This window comes from Scyliorhinus canicula, chromosome 7, assembly GCF_902713615.1.
Source record: "Scyliorhinus canicula chromosome 7, sScyCan1.1, whole genome shotgun sequence".
NCBI lineage: Eukaryota > Metazoa > Chordata > Chondrichthyes > Carcharhiniformes > Scyliorhinidae > Scyliorhinus > Scyliorhinus canicula.
The window spans coordinates 141,283,051-141,301,213 of record NC_052152.1 but is presented as its reverse complement, the minus strand read 5'-3'; the positions used below and the strand labels follow the sequence as shown (position 1 = coordinate 141,301,213).

The 18,163-nt window shown below is 45.1% G+C and overlaps 1 protein-coding gene across 4 annotated transcripts in view; it reads left to right on the top strand.

Moving 5' to 3' along the window:
- The window catches only part of LOC119969424 (solute carrier family 12 member 5), a 1,634,719-nt gene that overhangs the window by 1,448,318 nt on the left and 168,238 nt on the right, over positions 1 to 18,163 (top strand). For all 4 annotated transcript variants that reach the window (XM_038803049.1, XM_038803048.1, XM_038803051.1 and 1 more), the window contains exon 9: positions 9,543 to 9,710. In XM_038803049.1, coding sequence (XP_038658977.1) covers positions 9,543 to 9,710 — 168 coding nt within the window. The remainder of the gene's footprint in view (positions 1 to 9,542; positions 9,711 to 18,163) is intronic.

Here is an 18,163-nt window from a genome sequence, read left to right as displayed (position 1 = left end):
ACCACACTGATTTTCATGAACTTAAAACTCATTAAATAGCTTAACATCATTACTTCCGAGATGATTAGACCTTCCCCTCACCTCCACTGGCATGTTGTAATGCTAGAGGGAATCAAAACTGGTTTCCAAGAACAAAAAAAAGTTGTGATGATCATGCCAGGGACAGGGAGGTGAATATACCTCCGGGTGGTGAGGGAAATGGAAGGACACTGCCCCCTCACACCCTGGCACTGCCCCAGCACAGAGTTAGGGCCAGCGGCAGTGCCAGGGGGCAGTGCCAGAGGTGGGACCTCTAGGAAACACCATTGGGGAATTCCCATTATGCAGGGAAGGGTGCTCTCATTAAGTGTGGGGGAGGGGGGGGGGCAATGGTGGAGGGAGGAGTTATCCCTGCATGGCGGTGGGGGAGGCATTCTCTGAGAATGGGGGTGTGGAGCTACCCTGACGCCAACAAAGATGGAGGAGCAGGGGCGAATCACCCTGATGACTGCATGGTGTGGTAGAGGGGCCATGAGAGGTGGAGTGATCCAACCATTGAATGGTGGGATTGGCCCTCTGTTTTTGAGGGTTGGAGCGGTTCCCCTTGTTTGCCAGTGGTCCCAATGTCCAGGGGCAGGAGGGGGTTGGAAGAGCAAAGTCTTTAACTTCACTTAAACTTTGTGTACCCAGGCTTGCCGGCTCTATTATGCACTGCAAAAAATATTATGGAGCAAAATACGCCCCCGTGCATTTTTTTTTACGAAGTGTTAGAAGATCTGGGGCGAAATTCTCCCAAAGGGGGATAAAAAAGCGCCGACGCCGGAGTGAAACCCAGAGTGTTTCACTCCGGCATCGGAGGCCGCTCCTTGCCCCCTATTCTCCCACCCCCAGGGGGCTCGGAGCGGCGGCACGTCAATCTCGCCCGCCGGGCCTTGACGCTTGCTTCAAAGCGGCGCGGCCTGAATGACGCGGCTGGCGGCGCCTAAATGACATCACCTGCACATGCGCAGGTTAGCCGGCGCCAACCCGCACATGCGCGGTTGCAGTCTTCCCCTCCGCTGCCCCGCAAGACATGGCGGATTGAAGGGAAAAGAGTGCGTCTTTCAGAGATGCCGGCCCGACGATCGGTGGGCACCAATCGCTGGCCAGACCCCTCCTGAGCACGCCCCTGGTGCTCGATTCTCCCTCCATCCCCCATAGGCCCCACACGCAGCGGTCGTGCGATATTCACGCCAGCAGCGACCAGATGTGGTTGGCGCCGGCGTGAACCGGTCGGATTTGGCAGGCCGCTCACCCCATCCGGGCCGGAGAATCGCCGCTCAACCGGAGCAAACGTGACACGCCGTTTTGGGGGGGGGGGGGAGAATCGCGTGGGGGTGCCAGGGCAGCGTGGCATGATTCGCCCGGCGAATCCGGGAGAAACTTGTAGACAGAGTGGATAGTCAGAAGCTTTTTTCCAGGGGGGGAAGAGTCAATTACTAGGGGCATAGGTTTAAGGTGCGATAGGTAAGATTTAAAGGAGATGTTTAAAGGAGTTTCTTTTTAAGAGGATGGTGGGAGCCTGGAACTTGTTGCCGGAGGAGATGGTGGAAGCGGGTACAATAGTGACTTTTAAGGGGCGTCTTGACAAATACATGAATAGGTTGGGAATAGAGGGATATGGTCCCCGGAAGGGTAGGGGGTTTTAGTGCAGACGGGCAGCATGGTCAGTGCAGCCTTGGAGGGCCGAAGGGCCTGTTCCTGTGCTGTAATGTTCTTTGTTGTTTGTTCATCAATATGGTTAAAATTGAACCAGTCTAAATGCACATTTGCTACCTCATCGTTAAAATGTTTCGGTGATACCATCTCAGTTAAAGGCATCAGACCGGATGAAGAAAAGATAGAAGCAATATAACAAATGCAGCAACAAAAAGACAAGAAAGCTACACTTAGGTTTCTTGGGTTCATAAATTTCCTCGGGAAATTCATCTCCAACTTATCTTCAAGAACTGTTGATCTACGAAACTTGATCAAAAAAAATACTGATTTTGAGTGGACTCCACGTCATCATGCAGAATGGCTGGACATCAAACAACAATTAATCAAAGCTCCAAGTTTAAATTTCTTCGATCCAACTAAACTCACAAAAATCTCGACAGATTCAAGTCAAGATGCAATTGGTGCAGTTTTACTTCAGCAAGACAACCAAACCAATTGGAATCCAAAAGCATACGCATCTAGAGCGATGACAGCCACAGAGTTCAGGTATGCGCAAGTAGAAAAAGAATGTCTAGGACTAGTAACAGGCATCACTAAGCTTCATGACTATGTGTACGGTCTACCTAAGTTCATAGTTGAGACTGATCATCGACCTCTGGTAAATATCACGGAGAAAAGCTTCAATGATATGACACCAAGATTACAGAACGATGATGAAGTTCAGGAGGTATGATTTTACTTTAATCTATACTCCTGGCAAAGATCCCGTAATTGCTGAGACACTTTCAAGAGCTATAAATACCAAGAATCTACTGTTTGAATCCATCAATGACGTAGAAGCTCAGCTGCAGTTATATAGCGAGACACTTCCTGCATCAGATGCAAAGCTGAAGCAGATACATGAAGAAACACAAAAAGACGTAACCTTGCTTAGAGTTCTATAACATGGGTGGCCAAAAGGACACTGTTCTCAGTATCAAAGTATTTAAGCTGAACATACTGTGGTAGATGGTATACTATTAAGAAATGACAGGATTGTCATTCCATCAAATCTCAGGTCAGAAATGCAAATTTCATGAAGGACATCTCGGCATCAAGAAGTGCAAACGAAGAGCTAGGCAAGCTGTATTGGCCAATTATAAGCAAAGACATTGCAGAAATGATAATGTTATGTTCAACATGTCAAAGGCATCAACCAGCACAATGCAAAGAAACACTGCAACAACATGACATTGCTCCGTCACCATGGGTGAAAGTAGGCATTGACTTGTTCCATGCAAGTGGAAAAGACCATTTTTTTGTAATTGATTATTATTCCAACTTTCCGGAAATAATGAGACTACCTGATCTCACCTCTACAGCAGTGATCAAAGTGTGTAAAAAATTTTTGTGAGGCATGGCATTCCGCAAACTGTTATGTCAGATAATGGTCCGTGCTTTGCAAGCTGGGAGTGGACAGAATTTTCAAGAACATATAACTTCAATCACAATACTTCAAGTCCCCACTTTCCTCAGTCAAATGGAAGAGTGGAGAAAGGTGTATATATTGTGAAGCAATTGTTGAGCAAAGCAAGAGATCCTGAATCGGATTTTTACTTGGCTTTACTATCATAAAGAGCCTCTCCTTTGAATTCAAGTTTTATCTCCAGCTCAAATGTTGTACAATCGTGAAATTAGAATAACATTACCGAAAATTCATGCAGGTGATCCGGATCAACTGGGTGCGCTGAAAAGAATTCAACAGCAGTGTGAAAAACAACAAAATTACTATGACAGGCACGCAAAACCACTAAAACCTCTCACAGCAGATAACGTTGTTAGAATCAGTTGTCTTGATGGAGGATGGTCTGATACTGCTATGGTTATTAGGCAAATATCACCATGCTCCCACATAATCAAAACTGCAGAAGGTGGATTGATTAGAAGGAACAGGCGTGACATTCGTCAACCCATCTTTCCAAATTTGAATCTAAACCAATCTTTAAATCATCCTGTGAATATCAAACAACTTGTTGAAAGTGAACAGCAGAACACTAAAGTGTTGACTTCTCCAAACAAATTGAGAAGATCTACTGGACGTAGAAGGAACCCAAATTGTTTGAATTTATGAACATTTGACTGATTGATGCTCAACTAATGTACAATGCATGACAGAATACTTCATTTCTTATCTACAATTTTTTTAATCATGTATATAGAAAAGTTCAACACAGAAAAAGGGGGATGTAGTGATCTCTGTATATGTCAATATATGATTAGTTAATGTGCAGTCAGCACAGACAGATTATCACTAGATGGTAACATTAACAGGACCTATATCAGGAGTTTCCCGCTCTTTCTGTAGGTTCGTGTGTGTGGTGCAGCTAGAGTAAAGATGTGACAGATCAGAGTGCAGTGTATTATCATAATTGTTAGTTTAATCTAATCTTAGTTAATTATATTACTAGTCAAAGTATTGAAATGAAAGAACTCACAAGCATATTATTTTATTACTCAATAAATAATTTGTCATCAACTGGGAGGCTTTGACTGTTTATCATCAAGTTAAATACGACTCAGCAAGACAAATGAGTAATATTTATATTACATTTCAGTAATATAATGGGTTTGTGACTCCATTAATATTGTGAACAGTAGAGAAGGCATTTAATTTCAGTAGAATAATTGGAACAGAGTAAGATGATATTCTCAATATTTGCTCCATTATTGTACCAAAGATGAGCTCCTTGATGGAGAGCTGTTCAAAATGAACATCCTCCATCTTGATGAATAGAAAAGTGAGTGAATATTTAAGTAGATAAAGAAGTTTCAGATTTAGAAGATTGAGATCTTCTCCAAACACAAGATAGAAATTTTTTTGTAATGAAAGGAAAAAATCCCCAGCTGACTTTATGATGTGTGAACAATAAAAATTCATCAGATTTTCCAATATTCTGACAAAATAAATCTGACTCAGATAGCAAAATTTATCAAAGGTGTTTCTGATGATCCTGGTTCTTTACTTCTCCAATCTGTGTTTGACCCAGTTGTTGTGAATGGGGATGATCAATCAATTCTTGCTTTGGGTTTTGCGTCTGTTTTATCAGAGCAGACGGTACCACCAGATGGCAAAGGAAAACAAACAGATAATCTCTTAGAAGACCAGGAATCAGACCGACACATACTGTATCCTCCCCCATCCTTTGCTACAGTTGTTCCTGGCACAAATGCAAGTTTCTCAGCTGATACCCCGTTGATTTTGATCTGAGCGACACGTGAAGGTGAACCTGAATATTTGAGAAATGGGCAAAATTCTGAGTATTTCCAAAACCCAAAGTTACTTAATTCAGGTGTAGGAATTCCGACTTTCATCCCCGCTTGCTACCAGAAGTGGAAGCTGGCTTTGTTTCACTGCAGACCTAGATATTAACTCCTTGAAAAGTGAACGTTGGAAGTGTATTAAATCCGAACCGAACCCAAGCTGGGGTGCTTTGAATTTATTAAAGCACCAGACAGATTTTTGTTCTCTTTCTAACAATACTCACTGCTAGTCATAATCGCTCAAAACTTGACCTCATTATCACACATTCTGGTGCAGTGCCGAACAAAATGCTTAAGAATCACATTGTAGATTCTTGTGATTCCCCTACCATGGTGTCATCTGTTGATGTGAGCAACTATTCGACCATCTGGACAGGCAGGTTATGAAATCCCTGAAAATGTCAAGTCCTTGCCAACAGCTTGATATGATTGATGAAGGTTGTCTTCCAGCTATTGTGTAAACTACCAGCTCTGTGAAATTTAAAACAATTCTAATCATGCATTTAATACATCCGCAGCATGTTAATTGGCTTGTCACCCAAAGCGCAGTTACCAAGGTCAGACCTTTACCAACAGGGAAATGCCCTGAAAGAATAAAAAGCAAGACCGATTGTAAATCCCTTGAGCTGAAAGATATGTTTTATTTATTGTACTGTGGTACAAAGAAACAGGACATATGTTTTGAAGTAAAATTGTTGCATCTTATTGAGGATAAATTTATTACTTCATTCCCCCGGAGCCAAAACATATCAGTAATAATTATAAAAGCAGGAAAGCAAAATCAAAGTCAAAGCCAAATTTTCTCCTTGGAGGTGTGAATCGGGAAGCGGATTCAACTCTGGGTTGCAAACTTATTTTCGTCCCAGCCTTCTATGAATTGTGACTTTTTCAAAGTTAGGTTCTTAATAACCATTGAGATAGAATCGCTGCCCAAATAGTGACTGGGGTAGCGGAGGCAGAGGGGTAGGAATGGAGGTGAGATCCCAGGGAAGTGGATCAAGTTCTGGCCCTTGTAGCTGCCATCTGTGGCAGTATTATGAAAAGGAAAGGATTTTCATCACCAAAGTGGCCAGGGCAAATGGAGAGCTGGGGCCTGGGATAGGAAAAGATTGGTGAGTAAAACTTTATTGCTGCTCTGTGGTTAGTCGTCCAAACATTCACTTTTTTGCATTAAAAGAAAAACGGATTCAGCTCCTGCTCCTTGCAAGTTGCAGATGGTCAGCATCAGACAGCCCCTTACCACTGCCTGCTGCCATGGGAATTTCAGGAGGTCAAAAGGTGAGCATGTAACAAGCTCCCTAATCATCTCAATCCACCCAATTAACAAGGCAGCAACAGAAATTTCCTGCCCTCTCTCAGCTCTCTCCCCATCCTTCGGAAAATGATCAGAGTGGAGTGGCAGACAGACACGCAAGTCATGACACTATTTGTTTTGTAAACATCCTGATTGAGGATGTGCAGCATGGTGACGCAGTGGTTAGCACTGCTGCCTCACGACTCTGAGGACCGGGGTTCGATCCCGGCCCCAGGTCACTGTCTGTGTGAGTTTTGCTCATTCTCCCCATGTCTCTGTGGGTCTCACCCCCACAACCCAAAAAGATGTGCAGGCTAGATGAATTGGCTACGCTAAATTAACCCTTAATTCGAAAAAAAGAAGAACTGGGTACTCAAAATTTATTTGAGCAAAAGAATCAATCTGAATGCCTGGTGTACCATTGCGATAAAACAAATGTAAGGATCTTGACCACCCAGAGTAAGACAATTCTTGTTGATTTATAATCATATCAACAAAAAGGGCAACTATTAATTTAGAGTACTAGCCTACAAGATTTAGTGAACACAAAAGGTGGATACTTAACATTTCATTAAACGAGGCATGGTACTTTGCATAAGTTTGATGTGCATTAGTCTGACTTTCCTATTGATCCCGAGATTTCTGTGATCTTCTGTTCTTGGTTTCTTGAACTAGGTCTCTTGATCCACAATTTCAGTTATCTACTTTGACACGACAGCTCTTGTGGATATTTTTCCACCTCACAGCTCCCCAGTCTACCTTGACTGCTGAAGATATACATTTCACAACTGCCTGCTGAGTGCTCTCTTTGTCTCTGGAAACAGCGTTCTATTAAAGACTATTGGCGGGATTTACCGAGCGACCCGCTGCGTGTTACGTGGCGGCGGGACGTGGCCCGTCATTGGCCCACCTTGCTCAATGGGGTTTCCAGTTGAATGCACCGCTTGCCGCTGGGAAACCCGTGACGAGGGTACACTGTCAGCGGGACCGGAAGGTCTCACTGGCTTGAACAGCTGGAAATGCTCACCATGTGGCTTTCCCAATATGACTCACAGTACTTTACTATTGATTGTCCCAGTCTAGACTTTGACTGACTGAATGATATGTTTTCTATCCACTATTTCTAAACTTTAGCTCTGGCAATCTTGTCTCTGGATCCTCAGGATCTCTAATATTAGATGTTATGGCAATCTTCAGCCCTATAGCAGTTACTTTAGTCACAAACTAAGCCTACTATTAGGCATTCACGACAACCCCTCAAACTGTGACAAATACCCATAGACTGGCAATGTCCTATGCAAATGCTAACATCCTGGCAAGTGTCCTACTCCTGGCAAGTGCTCTCCAGGTTCGTACCCTACTCCTAACTCTCTCTCACAACATATTTCTGATTGCAAAAACAATAGGGCTGTAATCGTTGCGAACTTGAACTACCCTACCTACAGTTGGGATATGAACAGTGTGAAGGGCACAGAGAGTTCAAAATTCTTGAAGTGCATTCAAGAGCACATTTTAAACCAGCACATAACAAGCCTATCAAGATGGCCATGATTCTAGATTTAGTCCCAGGAAATGAAGCTGAGCAAATGGATGAATTAACAATGGGGGATAATACAGTTAGACTTCGCATCATTACGGAAAAGGACACAGATAGAGTAGGAGTTAAAGTTCTAAATTGGTTGAAGGTAAATATCACAAAGCTGAGAGGTGAAATGGCGAAATTGGATTGGACACAGCTACTCAAATGGAAAACAGTGTCAAATTAGTGATGGGCATTCAAAAACGAGATTCTACAGACACAATATTGACATGTTTCTACAAAGAAAAAAGGTGGCACTGCCAAATCTAGTTATCCAGAAACATACAGGGTAAGATAATTCAGAAAAAGAAAGATTATGACTGTCACAAAAAGCCTAGAGGAGTATAAAGCGTACAGGGCTGAAGTAAAAAAGGACATTAGGAAAGAAAAAGAGTATTGGTCAGTAAAATCAAAGAAAACCCAAAGATGTTTTACCAGTACATTAAGAGCAAGAGGATCACTGAAGAAAGGTTGGGCTTATCGGATATGTACAGTGTAATGTATGTGTTGTTGCAGAAGATGTGAGCAAGGTTCTCAATGAGTTCTTTGTCTCTGTCTTCACTCAGGAGAGGGATAATTAGACATTCTAGTTAAAGAGGAGGAGTGTGAAATATTAGATATAATAAGCATAGTGAGAGAGGAAGTATTCGAGGGACTATCATGATTGAAGGTAGATAAAATCCTTGAAGTTAGATAAAATCCTAAAGGTAGATAAAATCCTTGAAGGTAGATAAATATCGAGGATCAGACGGATTGTATCCTAGGATGTTAAAGGAAGTCAGGGAGGTAATACCGGATGCCCTGAAGATCATTTTCTTCCTCACTCGATTCAGGTGAGGTACTACAGGCTTGGAGGTCTGCAAATGTTTAACGATTATTTAAAAAGGGTACATTATCGGCATTGCCACTTGAAATGTATTGTAAGCTCTCTTCATTCTCTATCTCCCTCATCATCCAGGAAGCCCTGAGTATTGTGGTTGGCAAAAGCATGCAAAACAAGGGAAGGAAGAAGTTGAGATAGGCATTGCTGAAGAATAGGAACATGATGAAGGAGCAGAGGAAGAGCAGGAAGTGATGGAGGTAGAAAAGTAGAATGTGCAAGAGGAAGTGGAGAAAGGGCAACATAGACAACCCCTCTTTGCCCAACCGTATGTGACTGGAAAAGTCATGCCAACAGTAACACCTTGTTCTTCCTCCTACATTGGTCCCATTATCCTCGTTTCAACATCACAAGAATAAAATAAAAGCAGAAAATGTGCATTCAGATCTAATTTTACAAATTTGATCATAACCTTATGCATGTACAATAAAGGGGTAAAAGCAGGGGCACCTGATACTGATGTAACTCTAATGCAGTGTTACTTGACTAAGAGATTGAGATCTGGTGGGAAGCAGAAGCATATCCGTGTGCAAAGTGCTGAAATGTACATAGATCTGTAAATAAACAAGAATGGTTTTACGAATAACTATTGACAGTAGTATTCTCAGAGCAACAGGCAAACCGGAAAAAAACAATTTGGACTCCAAATTTAAGACCAACATTGCAGCAGGAGACAGAGTAAAGACCCAGAAAAACAACCAGAGACGATTGCAGACCTGAAAGTCTGACAAACCCTTGTAAAAAGGACAATAAGTGTTGCTTCTGAGAATGATCTAGCTAACTCTATTTGGTTTCTCTCTTTTCTGTACTAGAAAACTTGTGGGCAAATTACCTTAGTAAAGGTGTCATTGTGGAGCAGCATGGCTTACCATCTGTGACCAGCTCAATGGGAACAGTCAACTTCGATCAACCTTACGTTTTCACTGACATGGCATCTTTCTTCACCCTGCTGGTTGGCATCTACTTCCCTTCAGTGACTGGTAGGATGTATTTTTTGTCTGGGAAACATGTAGCACGTATATGATGGAAATCCTTTTATGTTACTTTGACATTGAGGGCTAACACATGAGGATTGCAATCCCAGAATTTAGAAAAGTAAAGGTCAATTTGATTGATGTTGTCAATATATTAAGAGGGACTGATAGGTTGGTCGAGATAAACTATTCCTGCTGGTTGGGGATTCTAGGACAAGGGGACACAGTGTAAAAATTAGAGTCATTCCTTTCAGGAATTAAGCTGAAAACATTTATACACATAAACAGTCATAGAATTTCAGAATTATTTTCTGCAATTGGTATTTCATGTGAGATAAATGGTTAATTTTAAAATTAAGGTTGATAAATTTCTGTTAACCACAGGTATTAGGGAATATGGGGCAAAACCAGGGATAGGGAGATAGGTCATAGATCTCTTTGAATGACAGAATATACTTGAGAGGCTGTGGGTGTCACCAGGGGTTGTTTGCTGGAAAGATGATATTGTTCACATACAGGCCAAGGTTCAATCCAGATCTGAGTTTTCACAACATCCGAGTCCAGCAGCAAATACACAGTAAGCACACAGCAAATTCTTCACTCTTCAAGGCACCTTCCTTGCATTCAACAAGTTGGCTTCCTCCGCAGCAGGATTCGGTGCTCTGCTTATAGAGTCTAGCAAGGCTACACAGCTAATCCTCATTGCACTGGTTCATGATAGGGGTTTTCCATCTGTCTGTCATGTGACTCCTGGGTTGACTTACTGTGGCCATCTTGGTAGAGGGAAACTCTGTCAAGAAATTGGAGAATCTTATGAAAAAAGTATTGTCCTTCCAGCATACAGCCCGTGGTGACACCACAGGTTACGTAGCCTACTCCTGTTCTTTGGCTGGGACTTTCTGGTTCCACTGGCCGAGTGACCAGAAAATCTTTCCCTTCGTTCCAAAGTGTATAGAGTGTAATTATTCTTTCCCTTTCGCATTCTATGATACTTTCAAACCCTTGCGTTATAAGGTATCTTTTAAGCACGATTTAACAGCCATATTGCGCCCAGTGCGGACCCAAACGCGCCGGTTAAATCGCAGGAGGGGCGGAAATCGGGTTCCACGCCAGGCGTGAATTGGTTCACGATCCAACCAACCTGCTCCTGTCTGTTCCAGATCCCGCCTAGACATGGCATGCTGCCAATTGAAGCCAATTAAGGGCATCTCCACCTCATGAGTGAGATAGAGGCCCAATCTAACAGCCTCCCATGAGCTAACTGCCTTCCTAGCAAGAGGTGATGCGGGTCCTAAAGGCTAGACCGCAAATCGTGTATACCCATAACAGGGACAACTACAGTTGCTGCCTACCTGCCTCAGCAAACACATCTGGAACAAAGCCCTGTTCATGGCTATGTGCTGAAGGTCACTTAAACTCCTTATGGCTGTGAGCAGCTTCTGGCTACACAGCGGAAGGCTATTGCTAATAAGGAATTGGCTTTGGTAGTTATGTGTGAGCACATCACAGCTGCAAGTTCTGTTTGCTGCTCGCGCTTGCTGGTGGCTGCAGATGCTTGGAGGCTACTGTTGCTGCTTCCTTCTTTTTCTGCAGCTGGAAAGAAGGACGATTTTTTTCTAAGATACCTGGTGATGTGTTGGGTGCTCTAGATCCGTGAAACACATACAGGCCACCAACACTTAAAATAGTACAACACTATTTTATTAAACTATAAACTGCTGAACATACTATTACTGTGGATTACACAATGTTAAATTAACTAAAGAACTGTGCCTGTCCTAACCAGTCGAATCACTCAGCACGTGGTGAGAATCTGTGCTGTAAACTATAAGCTCTTGTGCTTCTGAAAGGCTGCATCCCGGCTGCATGAGCGGGAAAAGTGATGCCCTCTGCCTTTATAGTGAATGTGCTCTAACTGGTGATTGGCTGCGGTGTTTGTGCATGTTGATTGGTCCTATTGTATGTCCATCAGTGTGTGTGTCTGCACCATGTTATACTGGTGTATATTATGACATCCCCCCTTTAAAAAAAATTTGTATGTATATGTGTCAATAAATATTGTGAATGCGTGGACAATGTTCCTAACTATATGCATGGTGCGAAGACGTATTTACAGGACTATGTACAGGAAAACTAAGCTATATACAAGGGAAGGTACCTGGTGCAGAGAACTAGTATGCAACAAAATGAACGAGAACAATACTACATACAAACCAAGAAAAAATGATTAAACAAGGCAGGGAAACAACTCGGAGAGTCCATAAATTTGTAAAGTTCATAAATTCAGTCTCTGAGGTGGGTGACAAATTCTGGTTGACCGCCTCAAGGGTGGGTCGCAAGCCGCCACGGTCAGGAGCTGGTTGGACTGCATCACAGTCAGGAGGAGGCATAGTGATCGGAAACTCTGCACAGTCCATTGCAGGGTCAGCAGGGGAGCGATTCGGAGGATCCCGTGGCGATCGTGGAACAAGGCAAAGGGCACATCGATTACGGTGCAGAATAGATCCATCTGTAGCCGAACCAGGAACGAGCAGGGGGCCACCTGCCTAAGAACAACAACAGTTGCAGACCAGCTACCATCCGAGAGATTGACGTGAACAGAGTCGTTTGGCGTGATAGCAGGGAGATCAGCAGCACGTGAATCATGTGTCGCCTTTTGCTGCGCCCGAGACTTCTGCATTTTGCGAAGAACTGGAACATAGTCGAGATTCGGTACATGGATAGATGGCACCGTCATCCTCAGGGTGCGATTCATTAACAACTATGCGGGCGACAGACCAGTGGAGAGCGGGGCGGAGCGATAGGCCAACAAGGCTAGATAGAAGTCAGACCCGGCATCGGCAACCTTGCATAGGAGCCTCTTGACTATGTGAACCCACTTTTCTGCTTTGCCATTGGACTGAGGGTACGGGGGACTGGATGTCGGGCAAAATTGTCCGACATCACTGTGAGCGGGATGCCGTGCCGAGCAAATGTCTCCTTGCACGCCCGAATGACAGCGGACGAAGTGAGGTCGTGCAATCTGATTACCTCCGGGTAGTTTGAAAAGTAGTCGACAATCAGGACATAGTCCCTACCCAATGCGTGGAACAGGTCAATGCCCACCTTGGTCCAAGGCGACGTGACCAACTCATGGGGCAGCAGAGTCTCCCGTGGTTGGACCGGCTGAAAGCGCTGGCAGGTGGGGCAGTTGAGTACTGCGTTGGCAATGTCGTCATTGATACCGGGCCAGTACACAGCTTCACGGGCCCGTCGGCGACATTTTTCAGATGGCCCTCGTGTAACTGTTCCAGGACAAGCTGGCGCACGCTATGCGGGATCACAATGCAGTCTAGTTTCAGGAGAACCCCATCAACGACTGCCAGATTGTCTCGTACGTTATAAAACTGCGGGCATTGGCCATTGAGCCACCTGTCCGTCATGTGGCGCATGACACGCTGTAGCAGGGGGTCAGCCGCCATTTTGCGGCGAATTTGGATCAGGCATTCATCCAATGCAGGTAAATGGGAGGCTGCAAACTCAACCTGGGCGTCGACCTGGCAGACGAACCCCTCAGGGTCACATGGAGTGGTGACTGACCTGGAGAGGGCGTCTGCTACGATGAGGTCCTTGCCTGGGGTGTACACCATAGAACATAGAACATAGAACGACACAGCGCAGTACAGGCCCTTCGGCCCTCGATGTTGCCCCGACATGGGAAAAACTAAAGGCCATCTAACCTACACTATGCCCTTATCATCCATATGCTTATCCAATAAACTTTTAAATGCCCTCAATGTTGGCGAGTTCACTACTGTTGCAGGTAGGGCATTCCACGGCCTCACCACTCTTTGTGTAAAAAACCCACCTCTGACCTCTGTCCTATATCTATTACCCCTCAATTTAAGGCTATGTCCCCTTGTGCTAGCCACCTCCATCCGCGGGAGAAGGCTTTCGCTGTCCACCCTATCTAACCCTCTGATCATTTTGTATGCCTCTATCAGGTCACCTCTTAACCTTCTTCTCTCTAACGAAAACAACCTCAAGTCCATCAGCCTTTCCTCATAAGATTTTCCCTCCATACCAGGCAACATCCTGGTAAATCTCCTCTGCACCCGTTCCAAAGCTTCCGCGTCCTTCCTATAATGAGGCGACCAGAACTGTACGCAATACTCCAAATGCGGCCGTACTAGAGTTTTGTACAACTGCAACATGACCTCACGGCTCCGGAACTCAATCCCTCTACCAATAAAGGCCATCACACCATAGGCCTTCTTCACAACCCTATCAACCTGGGTGGCAACTTTCAGGGATCTATGTACATGGACACCGAGATCCCTCTGCTCATCCACACTACCAAGAATTTTACCATTAGCCAAATATTCCTCATTCCTGTTATTCTTTCCAAAGTGAATCACCTCACACTTCTCCACATTAAACTCCATTTGCCACCTCTCAGCCCAGCTCTGCAGCTTATCTATGTCCCTCTGTAACCTGCAACATCCTTCCGCACTGTCTATAACTCCACCGACTTTAGTGTTGTCTGCAAATTTACTCACCCATCCTTCTGCGCCCTCCTCTAGGTCATTTATAAAAATTACAAACAGCAACGGCCCCAGAACAGATCCTTGTGGTTAGCCACTCGTAACTGAACTCCATTCTGAACATTTCCCATCAACCACCACTCTCTGTCTTCTTTCAACTAGCCAATTTCTGATCCACATCTCTAAATCACCCTCAATCCCCAGCCTCCGTATTTTCTGCAATAGCCGACCGTGGGGAACCTTATCAAACGCTTTACTGAAATCCATATACACCACATCAACTGCTCTACCCTCGTCCACCTGTTCAGTCACCTTCTCAAAGAACTCGATAAGGTTTGTGAGGCATGACCTACCCTTCACAAAACCATGCTGACTATCCCTAATCATATTATTCCTATCTAGATGATTATAAATCGTATCTTTTATAATCCTCTCCAAGACTTTACCCACCACAGACGTTAGGCTCACCGGCCTATAGTTACCGGGGTTATCTCTACTCCCCTTCTTGAACAAAGGGACCACATTTGCTATCCTCCAGTCCTCTGGCACTATTCCTGTAGCCAATGATGACCTAAAAATCAAAGCCAAAGGCTCAGCAATCTCTTCCCTGGCTTCCCAGAGAATCCTAGGATAAATCCCATCAGGCCCCGGGGACTTATCTATTTTCACCTTGTCCAGAATTGCCAACACTTCTTCCCTACGCACCTCAATGCCATCTATTCTAATAGCCTGGGTCTCAGCATTCTCCTCCACAATATTATCTTTTTCCTGAGTGAATACTGACGAAAAGTATTCATTTAGTATCTCGCTTATCTCCTCAGCCTCCACACACAACTTCCCACCACTGTCCTTGACTGGCCCTACTCTTACCCTAGTCATTCTTTTATTCCTGACATACCTATAGAAAGCTTTTGGGTTTTCCTTGATCCTACCTGCCAAAGACTTCTCATGTCCCCTCCTTGCTCGTCTTAGCTCTCTCTTTAGATCCTTCCTCGCTTCCCTGTAACTATCAAGTGCCCCAACTGAAACTTCACGCCTCATCTTCACATAGGCCTCCTTTTTCCTCTTAACAAGAGATTCCACTTCTTTGGTAAACCACGGTTCCCTCCCTCTACCCTTTCCTCCCTGTCTGACTGGTACGTACTGATCAAGAACACGCAATAGCTGTTCCTTGAACAAGCTCCACATATCCAGTGTGCCCAACCCTTGCAGCCTACTTCTCCAACCTACACATCCTAAGTCATGTCTAATGGCATCATAATTGCCCTTCCCCCAGCTATAACTCTTGCCCTGCGGGGTATACTTATCCCTTTCCATCACTAACGTAACGGTCACCGAATTGTGGTCACTGTTTCCAAAGTGCTCACCTACCTCCAGATCTAACACCTGGCCTGGTTCATTACCCAAAACCAAATCCAAAGTGGCCTCACCTCTTGTTGGCCTGTCAACATATTGTGTCAGAAAACCCTCCTGCACACATTGTACAAAGAACGACCCATCCAATGTACTCGAACTATATCTTTTCCAGTCAATATTAGGAAAGTTAAAGTCTCCCATAACAACTACCCTGTTACTTTCGCTCTTTTCCAGAATCATCTTCGCCATCCTTTCCTCTACATCTCTAGAACAATTAGGTGGCCTATAGAAAACTCCCAACAGGGTGACCTCTCCTTTTCTGTTTCTAACCTCAGCCCATACTACCTCGGAAGAAGAGTCCCCCATCTTGCATCCTTTCTGCCACCGTAATACTGTCCTTGACTAGCAGCGCCACACCTCCCCCTCTTTTGCCCCCTTCTCTGACCTTACTAAAACACCTGAACCCCGGAACAACCATTCCTGTCCCTGCTCTATCCATGTCTCTGAAAGGGCCACAACATCGAAGTCCCAGGTACCAACCCATGCTGCCAGTTCCCCTACCTTATTTCGTATACTCCTGGCATTGAAATAGACACACTTCAAACCACCGACCTGAACACTGGCGCCCTCCTGCGAAGTCAAATCTGTGCTCCTGACCTCTCTACTCTCAATCTCCCGTACCCCAAAACTACAATCCAGGTTCCCATGCCCCTGCTGAATTAGTTTAAACCCCCCCAAAGAGTACTAACAAATCTCCCCCCCAGGATATTGGTGCCCCTTAGGTTCAGATGTAGACCATCCTGTCTATAGAGGTCCAACCTTCCCCAGAAAGAGCCCCAGTTATCCAGAAATCTGAATCCCTCCCGCCTGCACCATCCCTGTAGCCACGTGTTTAATTGCTCTCTCTCCCTATTCCTCGTCTCACTATCACGTGGCACGGGCAACAACCCAGAGATAACTACTCTGTTTGTTCTCACTCTGAGCTTCCATCCTAGCTCCCTAAAGGCCTGCCTGACATCCTTGTCCCCTTTCCTACCTATGTCGTTAGTGCCAATGTGGACTACGACTTGGGGCTGCTCCCCTTCCCCCTTAAGGACCCGAAAAAACACGATCCGAGACATCACTTACCCTTGCACCTGTGAGGCAACATACCAAACGTGAGTCTCTCTCGCTCCCACAAAATCTCCTATCTGTGCCCCTGACTATTGAGTCCCCAATTACTAATGCTCTGCTCCTCTCCCCCCTTCCCTTCTGAGCAACAGGGACAGACTCCGTGCTAGAGTCCCGTACCCCATGGCTTACCCCTGGTAAGTCGTCCCCTCCACAAGTATCCAAAATGGTATACTTGTTACTCAGGGGAACGACCGCAGGGGGTCCCTGCACTGACTGCTTCTTCCCAGTCCCTCTTACAGTTACCCATCTATCTCCAGTCTTTGGTGTAACTACTTCCCTGAAGCTCCTAGTGGAAATCATACTGCCGGAGCTTGAGCAGGATGCGCTGGAGGCGAGACATCATGTCCTTCAAGTCCTTCTGTATTATATTGATGAGCGGGCGATGGTCGGTCTTGACAGTGAATTGGGGAAGCCCATAGACATAGTTGTGAAACTTCACAACTCCGGCCAGAAGGCCCAGGCGCTCTTTTTCTATCTGCACATAGCACTGCTCCATGGTGGACATCGCCTGGGACACATACGCAACGGGGGCCCATGACGAGGCCTCATCACGCTGCAAAAGCACAGCTCCAATGCCAGACTGACTGGCATCCGTAGAGATTTTTGTCTCCTTTGCCGGATCAAAGAAGGCCAGAACTGGGGCCGCGGTTAGCAGGGAGCCACTGGAAGTCCGTCGTCTTCCTGACCAGGTTCCTGAGAGCCGTAGTATGAGAGGCGAGGTTAGAGATGAACTTCCCTAAAAAGTTTACCATCCCCAAGAACCGGAAGACCGCTTTCTTATCGTCTGGCCTTTTCATGGCAGTGATTGCAGCAACTTTGTCCTCATCCGGTCGCACGCCCAAATGGAATATGTGGTCCCCTAGGAATTTGATATCTGTCTGACCGAAAGAGCATTTAGCTCTATTGAGGCGGAGGCCATGTTCGTGTATGCGTTTTAAAACGCGCTTGAGGCGATTGATGTGCTCCTGCGGGGTGGTAGACCAGATTATTATGTCATCGACGTAGACGCTAATGCCTTCGATTCACTCCATCATTTGTTCCATGATTCTGTGAAACACCTCGGATGCCGAGATGATCCCAAATGGCATTCTGTTATAGCAATATCTTCCAAAGGGAGTATTGAATGTGCATAGCTTTCTGCTAGATTCATCCAGCTGGATTTCCCAGAAGCCTTTTGAGGCGTTGTGCTTTGTGAAGAGCTTGGCATGAGCCATCTCACTTGTGAGTTCTTCACGCTTGGGAATTGGGTAGTGCTCCCTCATGATATTTCGATTAAGATCTTTACACATACCATGGAACTAACCCAGATGGTTGGTTCCGTGACCCTGGAGATCACTCCCTGGCCCTGGAGGTCTTGGAGCTGTTGCTTGAGGTAGTCCTTGAGGGGCGCTGGGACCCTACGAGGTG